Source organism: Mixophyes fleayi, chromosome 9 (genome assembly GCF_038048845.1).
Source record: "Mixophyes fleayi isolate aMixFle1 chromosome 9, aMixFle1.hap1, whole genome shotgun sequence".
NCBI lineage: Eukaryota > Metazoa > Chordata > Amphibia > Anura > Limnodynastidae > Mixophyes > Mixophyes fleayi.
Window position 1 is genome coordinate 10517056 of NC_134410.1, and position 24038 is coordinate 10541093.

The following is a 24038-nucleotide window of genomic DNA, read 5'->3' on the forward strand; positions in this document are numbered from 1 at the left end:
AATAAAATAAAATTTACTGCATTGTACTTAGTCTCTAAAGTTCTTGAGAAATTGAGGCCGCTCCAGTGCTTTGGAATTAGGAAGTCCTCTGTGTGTCTATTGTGATCAACAAGGATTTTTTGCATTCGGTGTCACATTTTTGTACTTTGGGGGTGGCTGGGATGAAGAGTGAGTATGTTTACATTTGGAGTTATGGTTGGTATGTGTGCATTTGGGTGGCAGGTGCAGTAGGGATGGGTTGCTGGTAGGGTTGTCGTGTATGCATTTGGTGGTCAAAGTGGAAGCAGGGGAACACATATATGACACCCCTTTGTCCCAGAGTGTCTTTGGGGAGAAGTGTGTTTACTTTTATTCACTAGATAGGAAACTCCACTCGGATATCTTATGCACAGTGCCTCCACCTTAGTCAGGATTCAGTAATACCCTCGTTGGGAAATGTTGAGTGAATCTGTAACACCAGAAGGAGACTAAGGAACCCTCTGCCCATCTACTTATGACATCTGACACACAAACGATCTCACATACTGGTCTTTAGAAGCCACACCAGCACGTTTATTTGCTGAGTTGTGAAGTATTAGTTTTTTAGTGTTATCAAAAATATACTTCGCCATAGAGATGGTTAAGCTAGAGGTAAATATGTTAGAATGGAAAGAATTTAAACTTCGGACAAGGATTGACAGAGCAGTATTCTAAGATGGCAGCAAATGTATCTGAATGCTTAAATACAATTTGTACATTGTTCCCCTTCTATACTTTATCACACTAAGGCTAGGTACAAACTACAGTGTTTTCAGCCTATTATCGGGTCAATTGGAGATAAACGACTGATTGGCCCGATATCACAGTAGTGTGTAACAATAAATGCCAAGGCACATGAAATAGTTTATCAAGATTTTCAAACTGACTTGAAAATCTCGTTCCACAATGGAACAATGTCGTTCCAATTCTGCAGTGTATATGCACTCTGCAGAATTGAAACGACAATTTAGGGTGTTTGACATCACCTGTCACTCTCTCTCCAGGCAGCAGCATTAGGGGGACTGTTCACCTGTGAGCTACAGGCATCTCCTGAGTATCCCTGTGGCTGTGGGTTCCAAGACAGACGTTAGACACAAGACGGATATATATCAGAGGCATTTCCAGCAATAAAATGGGGCTAAAAACAACACACTAGTACTGCATAGTCACAGTATGTACTTTCTGACACAATAAACACGTTGCTGCACACAACTTGCTGGATAGGTGTGCTTGGTTCAAGGTTCGGTGACATGACCCATTCATGATCTCTGATAGATGCTCACAGTTATATCACGGACACTATGCTAGTATAGCCGATGGTTATGACAGATGAAGAGCACAGATCTAAAGGTAATCATGTATAGTGTGTGCACATGAATCGGCAGTCTGATGGGAACTTCAGTCATTCGTAAAATCATTAGCAATAACAAATTGGTCGAAATTTTTTGTAGCGTATACCTAACATATATGTTACACTTATCTACGAACATGTCAGACTTAGCTTGGTATTATGCTACATAGCTGAAACAGGGGAATAATTTGGTTTATGATAAGTCTGCTTAAAGTAAATGGTGGGAGATTAGTTGAAATAAAGCAGGGAGAACCAAAGGCGTCCTGGGTAAGAGTGTCAGCTCTTGGACAAACCTTGGTGGTTGCATGATTGGGAATGCAAAATGTAGTGTGATACAAATAATTTTCTCCTATAGCCATATTAAATCTCGGTGGTATTGGGAACAGCCTCCCCAGGCTGGTTACGTTGTCAGGTAATACTAGAAAATGTTAATAAGCTGAAAAACAGAAGTCAGGAGAGTGTACAGAATTCTGCTGTCAATTCACAGCAAGCACTTAAAATAAACTAGAACTTAAAACTCACTGGGTTAATTTTGAATATTTTTAAAAACATCCATAAGCAATATTCTCTACGAGTCCTTCTGAAGGAAACCTAATAAATACAAATAATGTGGCTAGGCCAATGTGCTTCAGCAATATAGTAAAGTAGATTTCAAATAAACATTACTGTCTGGAGAATGTGGGCATCAATCCCGCTACCTCTCAAACGCTAAGCAAGCGCTCTACCATTTGAGCTAATTCCCCTTTGTTGAGTTAATTACTTACACGATGTGAAGCAGGAAAGTGTCTGGAGTACAAGAAAGCCATTTGGTTGAGGTGGCGCTTTGATAAGACATCAGCACGTGTTAATCGAGGCCAAACAACTCAGGACACCCAACGTGATAGACACTGACCAAGCTGAGAATCCATAGACTATCTGAGTATCAGATCAGGATTATTATATTGGCTAGAAATGTTTCTACCTATAACTCAGGATGAGGTTTCCTTTCTTCTTTAATCACAAGCACATGTAGGGAGATGTTTTACAACATTTATAGTAGAGAAAACTATTCACCTCATAGAAGTGTCATAGATATGAGATAGGCCTATCGGATTCAGGCACTTGTCTTAAATGTTGTGTCAGGGAAGCTTTCCTTTATAATTGTTCATAGGAATGTCCATATGTTAAGCATTTTTTTGAAACAGGTCCAGCAATTTACACATACTCATTTGCTAAATTTTGTTCTGATACACCCTGAATGGGCATTGCTGGTAGTGAATATTTCATCCTTATGGTTGACCAGTTGAAGTAGCAAGTTACTACTAATTATATCATATAATAGTATTTACTGACAGTTGTAACATAGTTTGCTCCAACAAAAGGAAATATGAAAATAAATACATACATGAATACTTATGGTACTCACCTTATGTAAAACATTTCTCTCATGTAGTCCATCTCCACTCTCACGTCAATAGGGCCCTCTTTTAGTGGGTACGTGGTGTTGTAACTGCTGGTGTCTTCTAAAAATGTCATATGTCCAGACAACAGTCCTTTCTCAGTGCAGCCAATAGCAGCCATCAGACTGGCTGATATATGTAATCATTTGTGACATCACAGATGTCCATTGTTTCCTAGGTAAATGGAAGATACCCTATATGAAGAATTATTACTCAGTAAGGTTATAGGCATGGGCGTAGCGTGCGTAGAGCAGGGTTGACGAGGTACACTCATCTATTTATTTTTTTTTAAATTCCACTTTAGTGGAAATGAAAGCGGAATCTGGCAAAAACAGACTGGCAAAGTGGTAAGTTAACCGTTATGGCTTCAGCCCAGTACCACTGGGGCAGCTGAGAATCACTGAGCCTCCCCAACAACATTTTTTAGATAAGTTGTGGCCATAAAGGATTTTATTTTTATCTCCATGATAAGCGACAATAACATCTTTTTACATATCGCCACAAAGAGCTGTTCATGATAAATAGGTCCTTATTTCTGTGAACTGGATCTCTTGCTTTAACTGAAATAAAATGAATCAAGCTCCATGGCTATCTTGATAACTCTAGTTTAAACAAACAGTATCAAACTTACTTTGTTATAAAAACATAAATAATGAAATTCTTTTAAATGTAGTCCTTGTGGCGTGTCTTTTTTTTTTTTAGCATATTAAGAGACCTTGAAATATCATAGTTGCAATTACATAGCATTTTTACTTTGTATAGTAATACAAGCTTCTTACGTGGATAGACTCCGCTCACCTGCACTGCTCCAGAGAAGCTACAGAGAAGAAGCAGGCAGGGTAGAATACCAGCTGCAAGGTAAGTGGCCTTCATTCAGTGATACTCCTCTTTTATCAGTGCCTCTGGCTCTTCAGTGTTGTGGATCTAAAAAGCATGCCCTGCCAGAGGGCAAGCTGGAACTTGTAGTTCAAGAACAGCTAAAGAGCCATAGGTTACACTGTATATAGCCAGCCACAAAATACACTTAACATGGACCTGCCACCATATTCATGCTACCTTAAATCACATTAAGAGATGGGCTGCTGTTCTGCACTATTGGCCAGTGCCCAGCAGGCTGCACTGTATTTGCCTAAGTGCTGCCAACCATGCACCCTATCATGTCCACTTCGAATAGTGTGGTTCCAACTCACAATGCGATTTAATAGCAAAAGCAAAAGAATAACAATTCAATAAAATAAGTACAGCCAATTACATACACAGGCGCAATATATATACATTTGGTGTTACATTGAATACAATACAGATGATTTGGCATGTTTCCATTGGTTCAGGCTTCAGGACAGTCCATTATAATGCAGTTCATAAGTCAGTTCAAACGACATCCTCCAAGGGTGGGGGTCAGCTCTCCAACAGATGCATACTAATCTTCCCGCCAAAAGCTGGTTCAAACTGGTTTATTTACATTACACTCACAATACCATTCTGATCATTATTTCCCTATTTTCCATAACTAGCATACGCGAGGCGCGATCTCTTAGCTGATGGGACCAGATCTCCAAGGATAAATAGGGGATTAGAATGATACCAAACATGATATATTTCCTGTAATCTGAACCTTAGATCTCAATAAAGTGCTTCTAACATTATTATATTTAACTATAAACTCTATTACATTTGGTTATAAACGACCGTGTGTTGGAACTATTTTAAGGTGAATTATTTACAAGTGAATGTGTAAGTGTAAATGTGTGCAAAAGTGTTTGTACATGTTGTGGTTAAATACATCCTTCCACGCCGTAGCGTGCTATTCGCATATTTTCAGACAGAGACAAACAGATTGATGGATATTAATTTGACACGACTATATCCAATTATTTGACTTCGACAGAACCAAAGAAGATAAATTCTGTTACATCAAGTTCAATATGTATATTTAACATCTATTGTTTACTAACTAGGTGATGCTCCCCAGAATTAATTTATCCATAAACTGCCGAAGGGACAAATAATCAATTAAAACCCATATTTTCCTATGTTCTGAACCATAAATAAAGTTTGTTAGCGAAAACTATAAGAATGTTGTACTGTAAGTGAAAAGTGTTTGTTCTCTCTGTTTTCTGAATAAAATTGTTAAAAACAACACACATTAGTGCTGTATCAGTCTATATCATTAACCTGTTGTTATACTCTTTTACATTTTTGCAACAATGTGATTCCACTTGTGAGTTAATCATAGTAAGGTCTGTATTCACTGGGTTATTGTTTTCAATTAATTCTTGATTATAATTTAGTCATCAAGCTCTCATAACATTTCAATAAAGGATATAATATCCCCTTATATAGCTTGAAGGTATATATTATTACAAACTGGTAAGGATGGTACAAAAAATTTCTGAGTTGACATTTTGTAATATTCCTCTTTCACCACTTGAGGGCAGTGTGCTTTTGAATGTGTTTCAGCAGTTTATACTGATACACACAAAAGTTTCTATATATAACCAGGTCGGTTATGACAATGACATGTAATAAATATATAATGAAATTTTCCTATCAATATTATTATTGCAAATTTTATCCCAAAAATTCATAGCAACGAATGGTCACCCCCAGGAAGACCCATAGTATCGGGGCTTAACAGTTTGACTGAAAAAGTATCTTTGTAGATTCATGCCAAAGAAAATTTGTGACCTGTCTACCTTCTTATCTGAAAGACACACAGGATATATTTTGCAGACTTCATGATATGACTGTCAGTTAAATTCTTGGTTAATTATTTGTGACATTGAGTCATTATAAACCAGTATACAACACGGTATAGGTCTGTCAGCTGTGAAATGTTTTCTGCATATGGAAGAGGTATCTAGCTTTGGAACCTTCCTCCTTGAACTCTTGGAATTTGTATTTTTGTTTTTGAAGATAAATTGTTCTTACAAATACGAGGCAAAGCTATGAATCGACTTTTGCCCCGACATATGCAAATATTTTTTTAGGATGGTGGGAACGAGAGAAATAGTTTAGTGAGGAAAACGAGCATTACACCAAATACCTCACACTAAGGTTCAGCTTAATAGATGACATTGTATTTTTATGGGAGGACACAGAAGAAGATTATACTGAAATATTGAACAACAATATGAATTTGAAGTTAACTAATGAGATAAGTCAGGAAGAAATTGTTTTCATTGATCTGAAAATCAAAATACAAGATGATGGCAGACGAACAACGGATCTCATTAGGAAACAGACGGCCACAAATAGTGTGCTACACCGAAAAAGTTCAACTTTCCCAACGATTGTGAAGGGTACCCCCAAAGGAATTCTGAAGTTTGAAGCCCAGAAAAATGATCGGTTTACTCAGATTTTTCCCCGAAAAAGGGATAAAAAGGAACCAAATCGACGAACACAAAAGTAGATAAGCAACGGTTGGTGTTAGACGCTGATTTCCTACACTCCTCGGCAGTGGTCTTGCCTTGGCTGCAGAGATTACCCCGTTAACCATCCCACTATTGGCCCTACCATCACCAGGTGGACTAGACTCAGCACTTTTAAATATATCTCCTCACCAATTTCTTCATTAAGCCACTACTTTGACAATCTATTGTCCCCTCCAGGATCCCCTGCAACTGCCTTTAGGTTATGGGTTGAAGCAGGGATCCACCATGTTGGCCAGCTGGTGTGCTCCTCAGGTGTGTTTTCCTTCGGTGATATTCAAGCCAAAAGGTGTTTGCCGGACTCTGAAATCTGGCATTATATCCAGATTAAGCATTTCCTGTTATCTGGCCTTCCTCGTAAGTACACCAATAGAGATCTGACGGTGTTTAAATCATTATGCTCCATGCCACGTTATCCCGCTCACCTGCTATCTTCATGACGACTTACGCCTGTTCAGCTAGCGTTTCTATTATAGACACAAGGTTCTCACCATATGGTACAGATGACCTCCCCAATTGGCTAGAATTTACCATGGGATCCCAGATGTCGTTGTAATTGTGGTCTGGGCACTCCCCTACATATATGATGGGACTGTGAAATGTTGTGTCCCTTCTGGAACCAGATTGTGGATATCTCTAGAGATATATTGGGAGACATTGTGCCTGGTACCCCTGTTTTTTGGCGTCTTAACAAGACAATTCCCCGTTATCCTGTTTTAAAAAATGCCTCCTTTATTCGGCGAACAAGACAGTGATCCCAGTTTGTTGGAAATCTCCCTCCCGCCGACCAACCAGGAATGGTTCCGGAGATTAAATTTTATAGGATGATGGACAAATTACTCCTGTCTCCGAACGCTAAATTTGAGGTATTAGGGCTCTGCCATTATATTGAATCTGGCCTGTAGTACCACTCTACTACCTGAGGTGCTGCTGTTGTACTCTGACCACTCTCCTAACTTACAGTAGTTAATATCATTAACTCCTGGATGCTAATCACATGTGGCTGGCCTTTAAGAGACTGCTTTCCCTTTAACATGTGCAGTTCATCAATTGTCCTTGCTGCTGCTGGTGACCTGTGAATATTCCTGACCTGCTCCTTGGTATTGACTCCTGCTTGTCCCTACGTTTCTGCACTGCTTCTTCTGACCCTGACCCCACCTCTTGCCTATCTCCTGTTACTTTTGTGGATCTTCTGGGTTTTGACCCTCTGGCTTGCCTGACCTTCTTTTGCTTGGACCTTCTGCGGCTCATCCAGTGACTCATGCCTCCTGGCTACCTGAAATCCTGATACCTCGACCTCCGTGCTATCTGTGCCTGCAGACTATCGCTGCTGCCTGGTAAACCTGTTACCCTGTGCTGTAGTCCACCCTTTGTATCTTGGAACCTGCTGTTTCTATGTATTAAGTTTGCCATTTATCATTCTCTGCATATGTAGCTTATTGTGACATCTGTATATACCGTGTGTTTGACAGCGCCCTGCGGTACTACGGGCTGAATGGTGCTGGGAGAGACCTCCGGCTGAACAGCACTGAGAGACACCTCCTTGGGTACAGGGACCTCAGGTTTACACAATTGGACACTCTCTTCTGTAGTGTTTACTAGGCCCCTCACCACAGCTTTGTCTCGTTCCTCAGCCTGCTTATCAGAAAGTCATGGAGCAATTGTTCAAGCTTTTCACACTCTGCAGTCAGGTGAAGCCTCTCTAAATTGCATTCCACAAGTTCCTTTACAGACTCTATTGATGTGTGCAGCTCTTGCTGAACCATGACAAGCTCTTCTTTCAGCGCAGCAATCTCTAGGTCTTTCTCCGCTGCTATCGCTTTAAGAACTTACTCTGCTTTTTCCCTCTCTTCATTCTCCGCTGTTATCTTTTTAAGAGCTTTCACTGCTTGTTCTTTTGCTTTAAACAAATCTTCCAATTCATTTCATTCATTGCAGCACTTCTGACACCTTGTGACACTGACACCCTGCAGATATCAGACACCAACAACTTCTTGCTAGTAAAACACACATACATTAATTATGTAAATCAAAATCACAATAAACAGCATGCAGTCTCATCAGGAGGACACCAGTAAACAATCCTAACTTGTTTACACCTCCTGGTGTAATGAAAATAATCACGTAAAAAAAACAACTAGTTAATAAATATGCTCTAGAGCAGGGGTGTCCAACCTTTTAGCTTCCCTGGGCCACATTGGAAGACGACGAGTTGGTTTGGGCCGCACATAAGATACACTAACAATAACGATAGCTGATCATCCAAAAAACCATAGAAAACATATATATATATGAGAATAAAAGTGATATATATATATATATATATATATATATATATATATATCTCACTTTTTTTTCAAATCCCCCTATACTTACCTTTCAATCGCCCTGTTCAAAAAATCCTCTCTAGTTATTAAACTATAATCACTTTTTGTATTGTTTCGATGCAATATCAATAAAGTGCATTTAAGCCAGGCATTGTATATCGGGGTGCCCTGACCAGGCCTGCGGTACCTGACATATACACCACTGTGACCCCAAATTGTGACCTGTTTTGCTAATTACACCACTATGTTAGTTAAGGGATAACAACTTGTAATGGGCCAAAGAGAATAATATATAATGCCCCATTAGTATTACAAGTAGAAGTATGTAGCAGGGAGATAAGGTCCATGATGCTCCAGGACCAGGTGACTTTTATTCACTTGTCAGTGTCCCTTGAAATAATAAAAAAATCCCCCTTAAATTACCTTTTAATTGGCTTGTTCTCCTGTCCTCTTCTCTTCTTTTCTCCAATTCTGTGATGCTGATTGTTGTTCTCGCGCGGGTGACTCCTCTGTGCTGCGCTCCGCAATGGATGTTGGGCGTGATGACATCATGCCTGACATTCACTGCGAGCACCGCATGGAGGAGGAGAGACAAGGGAGGGAGCCGGAGTACCAGCTGACGTGACCGCGTGACCGCAAGGTAAGTATTTTCTTTTCTTTTTTTTTTGCAGGATTTTTTTTTGCCCTTAACAGTGCTGCCCCCTTGCCACAACCAAAACTCCTTCTGGGCCACATTTACAGGCGTGCTGGACAACCCTGCTCTACAGAGTCTGATCTCCATAAATGTTTTTTTTTCCCCTCTTACATATCACTTTCACTTTCATTCACTGTCTGCCTAGTAACTGCTGATCAACAGTCTGTTCATTTTCCTATTGGTCAGAGGCTCAGACACCATCCAATCAGCAGAGAGAGCCACACCTCCTGTGTACAGAGTCACAGTGTGACACTATTATATGAGTTTCTCTGGGGGAAGTTTGTGTTATTATTGTTCCAGGTCCCCCCAATATAGGAGGATGAAGATGTCCCCCCTCTTCCTGCTTATTCTGGGGGTGTCAGGGGTGTATTCTGGTGAGTATGTGGGGAGGGGATCAGTTATACAGTAATATGTATGTGGGTTATGTATGTTATATATCTGCAGTATGTAGGTTGTCATTGTGTAATGTGATGTGTTATCCTGGTATGTAAGTAACACTGTATAATATATAACTATATATACAGCATTTTGAACATTTATGAAATAGTTTTAAATAGACGTAGAAAAGTTTTGAGATTGTCGACAAATCTTCTGGTTCCAGGAACATAATAATGAATGTCTTTTAGTTTGTGATGATTGTAGAACTGTCATAATAGTAAACTGTCTGTAACTAGACATTTGAGAGCCCTGGACGAGAAGGTACGCTGGTGGCTGACCCTGCGTTTTGCAAGGAGCAGATGTCGCAGCCATGGAGCCTCCTCCGCAGCATTGTGCCCTGTGTGGTCACATCACCCTAGTTACAGCCCAGAGTATATTATAAATAAAAGCGGAACAAGAAAAAACGTTTCTTACAGCAGAATGTTCTCACAGAGCAGGTCTGCACAACCAGCGCTAAATAGTGATAGGCAAACTTACCTTGCAGCTTGTATTCTGCCCTGTCTGATTCTTCTCTGTAGCTTCTCTGGAGCAGTGCAGGTGAGTGGAGTCCATCCACATAGGAAGCTTGTATTACTATACAAAGTTATAGGTTATGTAATCACAAGTCTGATGTTTTAAGGTCTCTCACTATATTAAAAAGACCCCGTCACAAGAACAACATTCAAAAAAATGTTAATTGAATATTTGTGTTTTAATTGTAACTTAATTTTAATTACAATACTCTAAGCCAGCATTATCAAACTGATCAAGAAACTTGATACATTTTATTTCTATAAAAAGAAAGAGACCCAACTTAAAGCTATAGGGACCTATTTATCAGGAACAGACCTTTCATGGCGATCTGTAAGATGTTGTATTGCCACTGATTATGGTGTTAACTAAAATCCATTTTCTCCAATATTATGTATCAAAGAAATATCGCCTGGGCAGCTCAGTGATGCCCAGCGGTCCCAACGATACTGGCCGGGGGTGGTCAGATGTAACTTACCCCTTCACCAGGCTAGTATTTGCAGATTTGAGAACAAAAAAAGAAGGAAGGGGGGAAGGGAGGAGAGAGTCAGTGTGTATGAGGCACTCCCAAAATGCTCGTTAAAATATAACTTTTATTTGTATTGATTAAAAATGGAAAGATTAGAGCAAAATATAAAAAGAAAAAATAATAAGTGCAAAAATGATATGTGATTAAAATGCAAACTGAGTTTGCAATGTCCCACTTGTCTCATTCGTATCAGCTATAAATAGCACTAAGGGCTGCATATAAAAATATATAATGTACTATAGTAGCCCTCGCTGTTATAGCGATACAGGCTATATACAGAAAAAATGTAAAATCTGCTATAGTGGCCCTAATTTGCATAGACTACAGAGATAGTATAATTACTTTTGGACAAAAACCTTGTTGATTAGTGTGCATGCCTATAATTCACTAGAAGGAGAAGATGCAATAATGATAATACATTAGTTGCCTGAGTATAGAAACAATGTCCCTCAAATTAATCTCCTAATGCTTAGGAACAGATACAATGTATCTAAAATTAATAGCACAGGATTCTATCCTTACGTAATGCTGGCATGCATCTGGCTAATTTAGCCTATATCAAGGCGTCAATATATAGAAGAAGCAGTCTACAGGAATCGCGGGATTTTGTGATAAAGGCCCTGCCTGAAATAAAACTGGGGAGCGATTCCTGTTCTGCTTTCTGAAATAATCTATGCTGAGAGGACAAGTGGAGCAAACGCCAACGCGCGTTTCGCTCCGTAGCTTTGTCAAGGCGATTTGCAGATTTGATAAGTCCAGATGTACTGATCACTATACACAGGTCACACTGACATCACACACCTGGTACACAGTGATCACTATACACAGGTCACACTGACATCACACACCTGATACACACTGATCACTATACACAGGTCACACTGACATCACATACCTGGTACACACTGATCACTATACACAGGTCACACTGACATCACACATCTGGTACACACTGATCACTATACACAGGTCACACTGACATCACACACCTGGTACACACTGATCACTATACACAGAAACATTTGCAGCAGCCACCTCCACTGTGTACCATGACATGACTCTGAGATTGGGAGAGACAGAGCAGCAGTAAGAACGCCCCTACAGTCATTGTATGCTGCCATTAATGTGATCGCTGCACCATGGGGGTGGTGTATGGGGGCAACAAGTAGCGCCCCACCAAATCCTTTTGTCTTCATGACCCATCTTTTAGTACGTGTACCAAGTGTTGCTGACGCCTGGTACATACTATGTTACCCTAACTTGATGATATCATTATCATATACTGTACATGTATTATACACCTGTCACTCTCTGTATACTAGTATACATTACTGTACCTGTTATTACCATCATCATATACTGTACATGTATTATACACCTGTCACTCTCTGTATACTAGTATACATTACTGTACCTGTTATTACCATCATCATATACTGTACATGTATTATACACTTGTCACTCTCTGTATACTAGTATACATTACTGTACCTGTTATTACCATCATCATATACTGTACATGTATTATACACCTGTCACTCTCTGTATACTAGTATACATGTTGGTGTTATTATTGTTATTATACTATAAGATCAATGTATTGTTGCAAGATCAGGTTAGTGGTGCTGTCTCCTGGGGGTAAACATCAGAATTTCTCATGCAACACCCAAGTACTAGCACACCAGTCCAGGGCCTCAAGTAGAAGAAGTAGCCGCAGCTAGTTTTATTTAGCATTGTAAAAATAAACAAAATAAACATAAATCCTAGCCTTCTGGCTCTAATATAATGGCTAATTCCCTCTCTAGAGTGGAAGAACCTAAACTCCTACACACACATCATCATCATCATCATCATCATTTATTTATATAGCGCCACTGATTCTGCAGCGCTGTACAGAGAACTCATTCACATCAGTCCATGCACCATTGGAGCTTACAGTCTAAATTCCCTAACACACACACAGACAGAGAGAGAGACTAGGGTCAATTTTGATAGCAGCCAATAAACCTACCAGTATGTTTTTGGAGTGTGGGAGGAAACCGGAGCACCCAGAGGAAACCCACACAAACAGTGGGAGAACATACAAACTCCACACAGATAAGTCCATGGTCAGGAATCGAACTCATGACCCCAGTGCTGTGAGGCAGAAGTGCTAACCACTTAGCCACCATGCTGCCATACACACACACACACACACACACACACACACAAAATAACAGATCTTACAAGTAACAATGGCAGTGTCTCTCATTAGGCCTCTGACCTGTTCCCCAGACAGTAATAGACTGAGGAAACAGCCTCACAGCCTTGTCTCTACAACTCACAGGTGCAACTAATAATTAGCCAGCAAGTGTCTGAAAAGCTGGAAGTCCCAAAATGTGCCTAATTAATGGAGCCCGCCCTTCTCTCTCCATTCATAACCCCAGGAACCCTTACACCGACTTACTGTAGCCGAACTGTTGTTTGGAAACCCTCTTCCCAAATACACACACTCTCCCTGGGGCTTTAAAACACATGCGACAGAAACCTGAGACATATGTATCTCTCAATTGCAACTCCCCCAGTGCTTCTGCCACAGTATGTATACAGGTAATGTAATGCTTTTATATATGGATGTGATCAGTTTCGCTGTGAATAATGTGTCTGATATGTAACAGTCTTTATGTCTCCTAGGCAGTCACACGCTGCGGTACTATAGGATGGTGGTCTCAAGTACAGGATCGGGGCTGCCTGAGTTCACTTCAGTTGGATATGTGGATGATCAGCAGATTGTGAAATATAACAGTGACTCTCGACTCTTCCGTCCTGTGGCTCCATGGATGGATAAAGAGGGACCGGAGTACTGGGAGGGACAGACACAGAGGTGTAAAGGCCATGAGGCTGTATTCAAACAAAATATGAGGACAGTAATGAGTCGCTTTAACCAGACTGGAGGTGAGACACACACTACACTGTATACACACACATTACATACACACTACACTGTATATATTCACACATAACATTCACACTACACTGTATACACACATACCTTACACAGTACACTGTACACACATAACATGCACACTAAACTATATACACACAAAATCTACGCTCTACACTATATATACACATATAACATACACACTACACTGTTTACACAACACACATACTTCTTTTTCTTGCATCGTGAGGACCCCTGTCTGGGGACAACAGGACAATCATATGGGTATGTGTTGGAGCTGTTAGACACCAGAGGTACCACTTGAGATATGTAATTTGACTTTTATCAAAGTATTGACAGGGGAAGTTTCATGTATTTCAGCCGTCTGAGGCCATCCACATGCCCGCATACACCGACACTTAGCCATGGAGGTTACAGTCATGGTCAACCACTGCCTATTGTTTCAAGAAGTTTTATTTCTCTTTAGAGCTGTTATATGGTTGTTTATGTAGAATTTCACAGCTAACCAGTTCCGATCTTTCAGTGCTGATGGATCAGCCATGAGGCATGCTACACAGTCACACTTTCCGTGCAGCCGTTATGTTTGGATAAACTTCATCATGTGCTTCCCCACAGCTTGGATCTCCTCTCTCTCCCACGTTTTTCCCTGCATTTCTTTACACCCTGAAAGGAAGCAGAGTGGTCCATTACAAATCTGCAGAAAACAGAGAAGAACATTCTTTTGCCTAATGAAACTGTGTGCTACACCGACCTGTGGAAGCCTTGGCTGGGCACTGGTCCTGTGTTGTCTGGTCCCTAGACCGACTACCTTCTGACGTAGAAGTGTTGACCGAATGCTTGACCACTTGTATCATATACCATGCATTGGTCTCATGTTGCCGGTTTCCCTACACCGTCTCCCTTTTGACGTGGAATTGTCAACTGTATGCTTGACCACTAGTCTCCCTGTTACAGAGGATTGCTCATCATTCTGTAGCTGGACCGGCTCTAGAAAAACCCAGATATGTAAATGACTGAGGTAAAACTCATAAACATACATCAGATGCAAGATTTCCAGCTTACAGTCTGAATCAATGTCTCATCCAAGACTCTCGAGAGCCATTAAAAGTTTGCTGATCTTGGCAAGTTGGAGTGTACCTTCTGGGAGGAGGTAATACTACCAGTGCACCTTGATATCATGCCCAAGGAAGTATGTGAACTGATCTAATTCTGTGTCATTTAGGTTGAAGACCTTTGAAAGAATGGTAACATTTCAATCCATGTGAAGTGCCAGCAGAGCTTAGTCTCAAGCTCAGAAAGTGCTAGGACAACATCTTCGTGAAGAACCAAAGTATCTCTTGAAGAGAAGGTGGTCATCAGCATCTTGGAAACTTTCTCTTCCTTTTTTCGATTGAACAAGATTACCTGTGCCAGGCAAGCAATGCCCAGTTAAGTGTAGGCTCGGTGGATAAAAAAGTGAAAAGTATAGAAGGGAAAGGTAAGAGCTGAGGCAGGTTCCAATTTGACTCCTTAAGAGTTTTCAAGGCAGCTGATGAGATTAACTCGTTCCATCTTGCCTCATAGATTTTCCTGAAGTTGCATGCGCTTTCAACCACAGGAGTGCAGCCCTCCATCATCACTCTGCACTCCACAATGCACAATATCTTTTTCAAGCCATCCCCAACCTGTAGTGCCAACGAGGGTGTCTTAAATCTACCTACCTTCTCGTCATAGGCATCTACCAGCTTCACTGTGTCAACTACATGCAGAAAGTTTGAAGTTTGATGGTATGGTAAAATATTCCATACTCTCCAAAGGGGTAGCTCGTCTAGCATTTAACAGTATCCTGCCCATTTCTCTAATTTGCTGATGCATCTACTCGTGCCTGACAATATCTGAACCAACCCAGTTGAAGAGATGCTGCCCCATCTGCATGATACATCTATAATTTTTGACTGCAAGTAAAATTTCGTATAGGGTCGTGTCGCTCAAGAGCTTCCAAAAGCCACCACTGATGTCAAGTAGAACAGGCTGAGAAAAGGCAAGCAGGGACTGGACTCTGTATTTGCAGGTGTAGGCTTGTTGCCCCTTTGGTTTAGCTTTTATTCTATTCATGTGTCGTCACAGATACTTTACTGCAAACAAGCTCTTGGCAAGCATCACAGTGCATGTGTCAGGCGCCGTCTCCGCACTGACACTTGGTGCAGGAGACGGCCGCCTGCACCTTCCAAGCAACCACGTCCTGTTGCCTAGCAGCGGGACGCTATCTCTGCTCACCTGTCTGCAGCCAGCATGTATTACCGCCAAAATCTCCCTAACCCTATCAGGAGGCACCTTAGGGCATATAAGGCAGCCTCTGACACATGTCTAGTGCCAGAGTATTTGGTCTTCAGCCTTGCTCCAGCGTTTGTTCCTGTGTTGCTGTGATTTGGATTCTGACCCCGCCTTGTTCCTGACTTCTCCTTGGTTCCTGATTCTGGCTTAGACTGATATTTGGTATTGACCCGGCTTCCTGACTATTCTCCTGCTTCTGATTTAGCTATATCCGTTCCTCTGGTTTTGACCCGGCTTGCTGACTACTCTTCCATCCTGCATGCTGGTGGGCTGTCACCGCTGCCTCAATTGTTACCTCGCAAGCTGACTGATACTGAGGGCCGTAATCTGCACGTCCCTTGCAGCGAAGTCCATACCTCCTTGCAGGGGTTCCTGGTGAAAACCAGGAGCATGTTAGATTCCGTGCCTCAGTACTCAGTAGCGCCAACTACTGGCAGGTATCATCAATTCCACCTAGTTATTCTGACAGTATACTCTGGCCATGTCAAAAGCCGAAGGCACCGGTGAACTCTCTGCTATTGACCTCCTGCAGCACCTGACTCGCCGAGTTGATCAACAAGAGGTTAACCAGACTCAGCTCCTGCAATGCCTTCAGGGACTGGCTACGCACATGGATATCCTCCAGAGAACCCTGACTCCTCCCGGAGTATCTGTTGCTCCCGAACCCCCCGTTGTCGGCTCTCCTGCTGCAGCTGCACCTAATCCTGCTGAAGGGATTCGCATCCCACCTCCCGAAAAATTTGGTGGTGATCCGAGAAAGTGCAGGGGGTTTCTCAACCAATGTGCTATCCAGTTCGAGCTATCACCAGGAAATTTTTCTTCAGAACGAGCCAAGGTGGCATATATTATTTCGTTACTCACGGATCAAGCGCTTGCCTGGGCCTCTCCTCTATGGGAGCATGATGACCCCCTGTTACAAAATCCATCCTCCTTCATACAAAGCTTCAGAAAAGTGTTCGATGAGTCTGGTCGAGTTGTCTCTGCGGCCTCCAGTATTTTGAAGCTACATCAGGGAAGCCTTCCCGTGGGTCAGTACGCGATTCAGTTCAGAACTCTCGCCTCTGAACTGAACTGGAATAATGAGGCCCTTATAGCTACCTTCTGGCAGGGGCTGACAGATCGAATCAAGGACGAGTTGGTCTCCAGGGATTTACCAGCTACACTAGATGATCTGATCTCCTTATGCATCAAGGATGATATCCGGTTATTTGGAGCGTAATCAGGAACGAGAACAATCTCGCCGGGCTAGTCCACGTTTGGTCTCCACTTTTCAGAACCCACCAATTCTACCTGAGGAGCCCATGCGGATCGGGCGTTCGCGTCTAACTGTGACTCCTTCTCCGTTTCTGATACTGATACTGATACTGAGGGCCGCGACCTGCACGTCCCTTGCAGCGAAGTCCATACCTCCTTAAGGGGGTTCCTGGTGAAAACCAGGGGCGTGTTAGACTCCGCGCCTCAGTAGTCAGTAGCGCCAACTACTGGCAGGTATCATCAATTCCACCTAGTGCTTCTGACAGCATGAAGCCTTCAGCAACAATCTATTTGTCTGGAAGTTTGCATGGGATCAGAAGACTATGTCCTGTCCTTATCATCTCATCATTGTGGGCAAAGTTGCCTCTCTTCCGAAGTTGTGCAAATTGCATTCATCTTTCTTTAGAGTATTTACGAAATTTCATGGCCCAGGCTACTTCCATCCCATTACGGTGAACATGCTGGATATGCCGTTCTATTTTTGAGAGGGGCTTCTCACAGTGCAGGCAGTATTGCTTTTTGTTATACGTCCTGCTGACATCGCTTTTTAGGGAAAGAGTTTGGACAAGTCAAGAATCCTTGTACATGGAATGAACCTCTGTGTTCCTTCGCTTTGGTCCACTGCCCCGCAATGGTGGTGCATCACTGCTGCTATTGCTGGTGTCTGAACCACTCTCATATAAAGGGTCAGAGACATACTCGTTTCCGCTGCTCTCCAGGCTATAATTGAAGTCGGCACCATTGGGCTGTGTCATGCCTCACTGTCCCTACTTTTCTTTCGGCAGGAGAAGGATGAGATCGTCTCTTATTCACGTTATGTGTGAAAGGGCAGGAAAGCTGCAATCTCCTTCACTTTCGTCACGAAACGTGGTCGAACGCTGACATCTGGTGGTTTCGCGCACACACTGTCCCTTCCACCTCCAATAATAGTGTAAAGCGGGGACATGCCAGATTTTGATGCAGAGTGTAATATCAAAGTCATCTGCATCAACGGTTGGCAAGTTTTGTGGGGACCTGATTTTTTGCCCCCACTACGACCAAAGTGCCCACAGTGTAAACATGTCAATGTCCTCTCAAGTATAGAAACACAGGTACATAACATACACACTACACTGTATATACACACATAACTCACAGACTACACTGTATACACACATAAAATACACAATGCAATGTATGAAGGTTAGGGGCCAGCCATGTGACCCCTGAAGTGTATCAGGTTGCCCGTCACTGGTCTATCCTGTCCCCTAGTGACTGGATTAATTATAATGTCTTGCTGTACAGATCTATCGAGTGTGGTCCCTAATGACTAGATTAATTGTAACATTGTAAGTTACAGATCCATCTAGGTGGATTGGTGGATAACATTTCTAAGAAATAATGCATGCCTATCTTACCATTGGAAATGTGTAAAATTTGGTACAATTAAATTTGAGCTGAGATTTGTATTTAAATGTGGGCGAATGTAAAAATATAAGTGGTGCATTTGTTTTATGATGGTCTTGAACTGGTATATATTACGTCCCACTTTTATATCAGAAATAAGCAGCAACTGTTAAGGACAAGCACCTTCTAAAAAGCATTAAAAGGAAAAACAAGTCCTAGTACCCATCAATGTACAGCACCATGTATACCTCTGAATACTCAGATAATATAAAGTTATAACAGAAATAATCCAGGGGTGCTCAGTGGTAATAATTCCAAAACCTGAATAAAATATACCATAAAAGAAAAAAAACCTTCACTACCAAGATTATAATAATATGAATACATATTTATTATACAAACAAGGCATACAATGACTGGAGGATGCTGCCCAGTAACTAAGTGAGAAAATGGGTGTTTATACCATAAGTAACATGCAAACTATAATATGTAGATAATATATTGTCAGCTGCAAATTGGTTTCTATTTCAATTCATCATCCGATTCAGTGGTTACATATTAAACAGAGCTCTACACTGACTGAATGGTTTATTCTGCCAGTGTCCTCAACTCACTGCTTGATTGATTGTTAGAAATCAGAGGGAAACTGCAGCCAATAAGCTTCCTGACAGAGACCTTCACACCTGATTGGGCGATAGAAATGTTCGACAGCTTAGTGCAGCCAATCAGTGATGCGCAGTTTCTCCTCTGTGATATTTATTTTTCTTACGCTACATGTGACTGATCCCCTTATTCCTGTTTCTATTTGATAATCAGATCATGTGACCTGGTTTCCTCAGTTTCTAGTATAGGTGGAGCTGTGACATCACTGGATTACTGTGGATAACACGTAATGTCACAAACACTGTATATTAAACGTTACACACACCATATATTACTTGTTACACACGTGATGTTACAAACACTGTATATTATACGTCACACACTCCATATAGTACTTTTTACACACGTGATGTCACAAACAATAAATCTTACAGTAACACACTGCTGTACACGTGGCACCACACACTCTGCTCCCATGTAACATGTTCCTGTGCTGTGTGCAGGTTTCCATTATGGCCAGGTGATGTACGGCTGTGAGGTGAGAGATGACGGCAGGACCACAGGGTATACTCAGATTGGATATGACGGGAGAGATTTCATGTACCTGGATGCAGAGAGAGGGGTTTATATCCCCAACATGCCTGAGGCTCAGATCACTACACAGAGCTGGAATAATCCAGAGGAACAAGTGGGGGAGAGAAACAAGAATTATCTGGAGAATGACTGTATCGAGTCACTGAAGAAATACATCAACTATGGGAGAGATGATCTGGAGAGGAGAGGTGACACCACACACTATACACAGTGTCTTTATACCTGTATTACATTATATTACACATCATCATACATTCCTATCAGTTATACTGATCATTTCCTCATGTGTCTCATTACATTATAATGTCATGTATTCAATGGTGTAACAATGGAAGAGATGATCTAGAGAGGAGAGGTGACACCACAAAATATACACAATGGGCCTGATTCATTAAGGAAAGTAAAGCAAAAAAAATAGTAACTTTGAACCTTTGAACCAATCATCTGTGTCATTAATGAAAATGGTGCAACACTGGGCTCCAAATTATTTTACCTGCTGCTAATATCATTGAACACCACTCTGGTGTCCCTTGGACCCTTAAGCAACTTGTAAAATACATTTTACTCAGACTCCCCTTGTCTGAAGATCTTGCAGTGGGAAACATGTGTCCAGGTGTCATTTCCTTGTACTTCCACTGCCATGGGAGTCCACAATAACACCTGGAAAGGACCCTCATATCTCGGTTCAAGACTCTTCCTGACGTGCTTTCTCATGACCACCCAGTCCCCTTGTTGCAGTATTTGGGTACCTGTATCAAATTAGGGTCTGGAATGGAAGAGAACACTTGACCATGTATTTCAGTTAGTTGTTTCTGTAATAAGGCAACATAGTTCAACAAATCACCATGTACATGCTGTAGTTGCTGTGGAAAATAACAGCCTGTTCTGTGTGCTGTGCCAAACAGAATCTCATATGGTGTTACCTGTGTCTTTCCTAGGAGTGTTTCTGACTGAGCGCAGGACCATAGGTAAACACGAGTTACATGGCAGGCCTGTTTCAGCCATTTTTTTTCTGTAGGGGGTGTGAAAGACAGATATGATTCCCATGTCTTTTAACAGTTCCTGGAATCCTTGCCACGTAAAGTGTGTCCCTCTGTCACTTTCAATGACCTCTAGTAGCCCCTATCTACAGATCACCTCACTCATAATTTTCTTGGCTACTGTTTTAGCATTTGCTTTCCTATATGGCCATGCCTCCAGCCAGTGACTAAAGAAGTCAACACAGGCGAACACATTCTCAAAGCACAAACATTTGTGAAGTTGTATAAAGTCTATATCAATCAGACACGTCCACGTGCAACCAGCCACACCGCACACAGCATCTACAAACAACAACCGGGACCTAACATAGGATCCAATGCATTCCGTTTGATGGTAGTTTGGAGCGCACTCACTACCATCTCAAGGTGATTGCACAACATCGTCGCACCTGGAAAGTTACATAGGCACTACCACCCTGAACACAGTTCCCACTGTACGTTTACGGCTACTACACTGCAGACACAAGCACTGCAGACATCCATCTGCCAATCGGCACATGTACTATTAACAATCATAGCAACATCTATCACTGTACTAGCTCAGCGATAGCACTGTAGTACTGTACTGCACTGTATAATACTGTTTATTACTTAGAAGACGTCCTGTTCTGTGGAGTCCTCATAGAGGACGTCCTGTTCTGTGGACTCCTCATAGAGGCCATCCTGTTCTGTGGACTCCTCATAGAGGACGTCCTGTTCTGTGGACTCCTCATAGAGGACGTCCTGTTCTGTGGACTCCTCATAGTGGACGTCCTGTTCTGTGGAGTCCTCATAGAGGACGTCCTGTTCTGTGGACTCCTCATAGAGGACATCCTGTTCTGTGGACTCCTCATAGAGGACGTCCTGTTCTGTGGACTCCTCATAGAGGACGTCCTGTTCTGTGGACTCCTCATAGAGGACGTCCTGTTCTGTGGACTCCTCATAGAGGACGTCCTGTTCTGTGGACTCCTCATAGAGGACGTCCTGTTCTGTGGACTCCTCATAGAGGACGTCCTGTTCTGTGGACTCTTTATAGAGGATGTCCTGTAAAATAGCTTTTTTGACAGTATCTGGGATGAAGGTCTTTGGATTTCTTCTAAACTTTGGACAGATTACAGAATCTCCCTTCTTTGATATATCTCTGGGAATGGTGTCTAAAGTATTAACACATGCACTCAAAATTCACTCATCTTTCAAAAATTACATTGCATTACTTCCTTTCAAACTATCTAGTATAAAATTTGTTTTAAAAAAAAAACCAAAACACCATTTCATATTCAACTGTTAGTCCATTTCTCCTTTTTTTTTAATCAAAATCATACCATCTACGACATACAGAAAAACCACCTAGTTCATGCATTTGCTATGTGAATAGCCCATAAAATCTAATATATATTTCCAAAACACAGTAGTCAGAGTCTACGTTATTTAAATCCTTCATCAGTGTCTGCTTACGTTTGTTGTGGCTGTGGACCAAAACATATTGTAAACTTCTATTCATTGTGAGTTGCATAAATTCAATCTGGATTGCCTAAAGGTTTTTGCTTTGTAACTGGAGACCTTCTGTGAAGAGAAAAAACTTTTCATAGAGGTTAACATTTATTCATTACTGATTACAGTAACTGTCATTAAATCACATTTCCCAATCGGTGTGTGTTGCCGCATGTAACACGCTTGTCAGTACACCATTATCAGGTAACCAATAAACCTTTTTGTGCAGTGAACAGCTGCTAATAAGACACTTGTTTATGTGTTTCTCTGTGTATCTTAACTGTGACACAATGTGTTCCATGTTCTGAAAATATGATTTCCACAAAGGGGCAGTCGCTAATCTCACAAACAGGGAATGTCAAAGTGACGTGACCTGGGCGAGTGTTCAAATGCACTCCTTTCTCATTATCACCTAGTACAGCCCCCTTGAATGACTCTGATATATCTTCCTGGTTTTCAATTATTCAATCAAAAACACCCTCTCAAAAGTTTCCAGGCATTTAGTCATTTTGAATGCAACACTGCTCCTCTCATACGTCAGAGTACTCTCGTTAGACACCTTGCATCATGTCTGCAAATCACTCAGCATTTTGTCATCAGAATCTCCCATCACCAAATATTCACACATATTTCCTGATTCTGTGATTTACGTGTCGAAAATACAAATATATTCACCTAAACAATTCTCGCTCACATACTGCATTTTATCTCATAACATTTCTTTATAAGCATAACAAATCCCCCTGATTTCTGAGAACATTCATCAGCGCCATCTTCACACAGATTAAAACCGCTTGTAATATCTGCATGTAAAAGCTCACTCCTACCTTTCACATTTAACTTAAAGTGAAAGCTATTTTTCTCAAATTCACAGACAAAATTATTTTGTTCAAATGCAGAAACGGCTTGTTGGACCCCAGCCAGCTGGAGGTCAGTGTTTTCTTCTGACACTATCTGTACATTATTTACAGTTTTGTCCATCCACTGATTCGTGCAGTGACGGGCCAAAGATTTTAATTCTTGTTCTGCATCTCTTCAAAAGCTTACAGTTAAGCAATGCAGGCATTACATTTACCAATATCCAACTTTTTTAACCTTGAAACATGTCTCTTGTAAAAATGGACAAGACAGACAAACAGTGTAATTTTTTTTTTCCTTATCACGGATCTCCCACACACGCAGTAGGACGGAGACAAAAACTAACTTATAGAGGAAGAAAAATTAACTGATATCTTCCAGCCTACTGCTGTGGAACTACAAGTCCCATCATTAAACTACATACTAATCGGCATAATAAAAACAGAATCCTTCTCCAAGATTTCTTTCACACTAAAGTCTTTTACACAAATTCTCTACATCTCACACGTATCATTTGGATCAGTTTTTGAACAGTTGATTCACCATTCATCATTCAGCTTCTGATGCATTTAGCATATCCACATATATCAATTCCTTCTTTGGCCATCCCCGCTTTCTTGAAAATTTCCCTGCACACCTTCTACTCCCCAACTACCTAAAATCTTTGTGCATCATGCCTATGGGGGACCTGCTGTCATTTATCTGTTTACTATCTATATTTCCCATATTGATAGTATTCTGTTGAGTCCAAATCGGGACTCTTATTTAGTTTCTATGGGTTGTCCTTGTAGTGTACGTCCCGTTCTGTGTACTCCTTATAGTGGATGTCCTGTTCTGTG

The 24038-nt window shown here is 41.4% G+C and overlaps 1 protein-coding gene across 1 annotated transcript in view; it reads left to right on the forward strand.

The window, feature by feature from the left end:
- Window positions 1–9518: 9518 nt before the first annotated feature.
- LOC142101918 (class I histocompatibility antigen, Non-RT1.A alpha-1 chain-like) overlaps window positions 9519–24038 on the forward strand; it is a 43222-nt gene continuing 28702 nt past the window's right edge. The window contains exons 1-3 of the mRNA XM_075186361.1: window positions 9519–9634; window positions 13411–13671; window positions 19741–20019. Of these exons, the coding sequence (XP_075042462.1) occupies window positions 9520–9634; window positions 13411–13671; window positions 19741–20019 (655 nt within the window). The 5' untranslated portion in view covers window position 9519. The remainder of the gene's footprint in view (window positions 9635–13410; window positions 13672–19740; window positions 20020–24038) is intronic.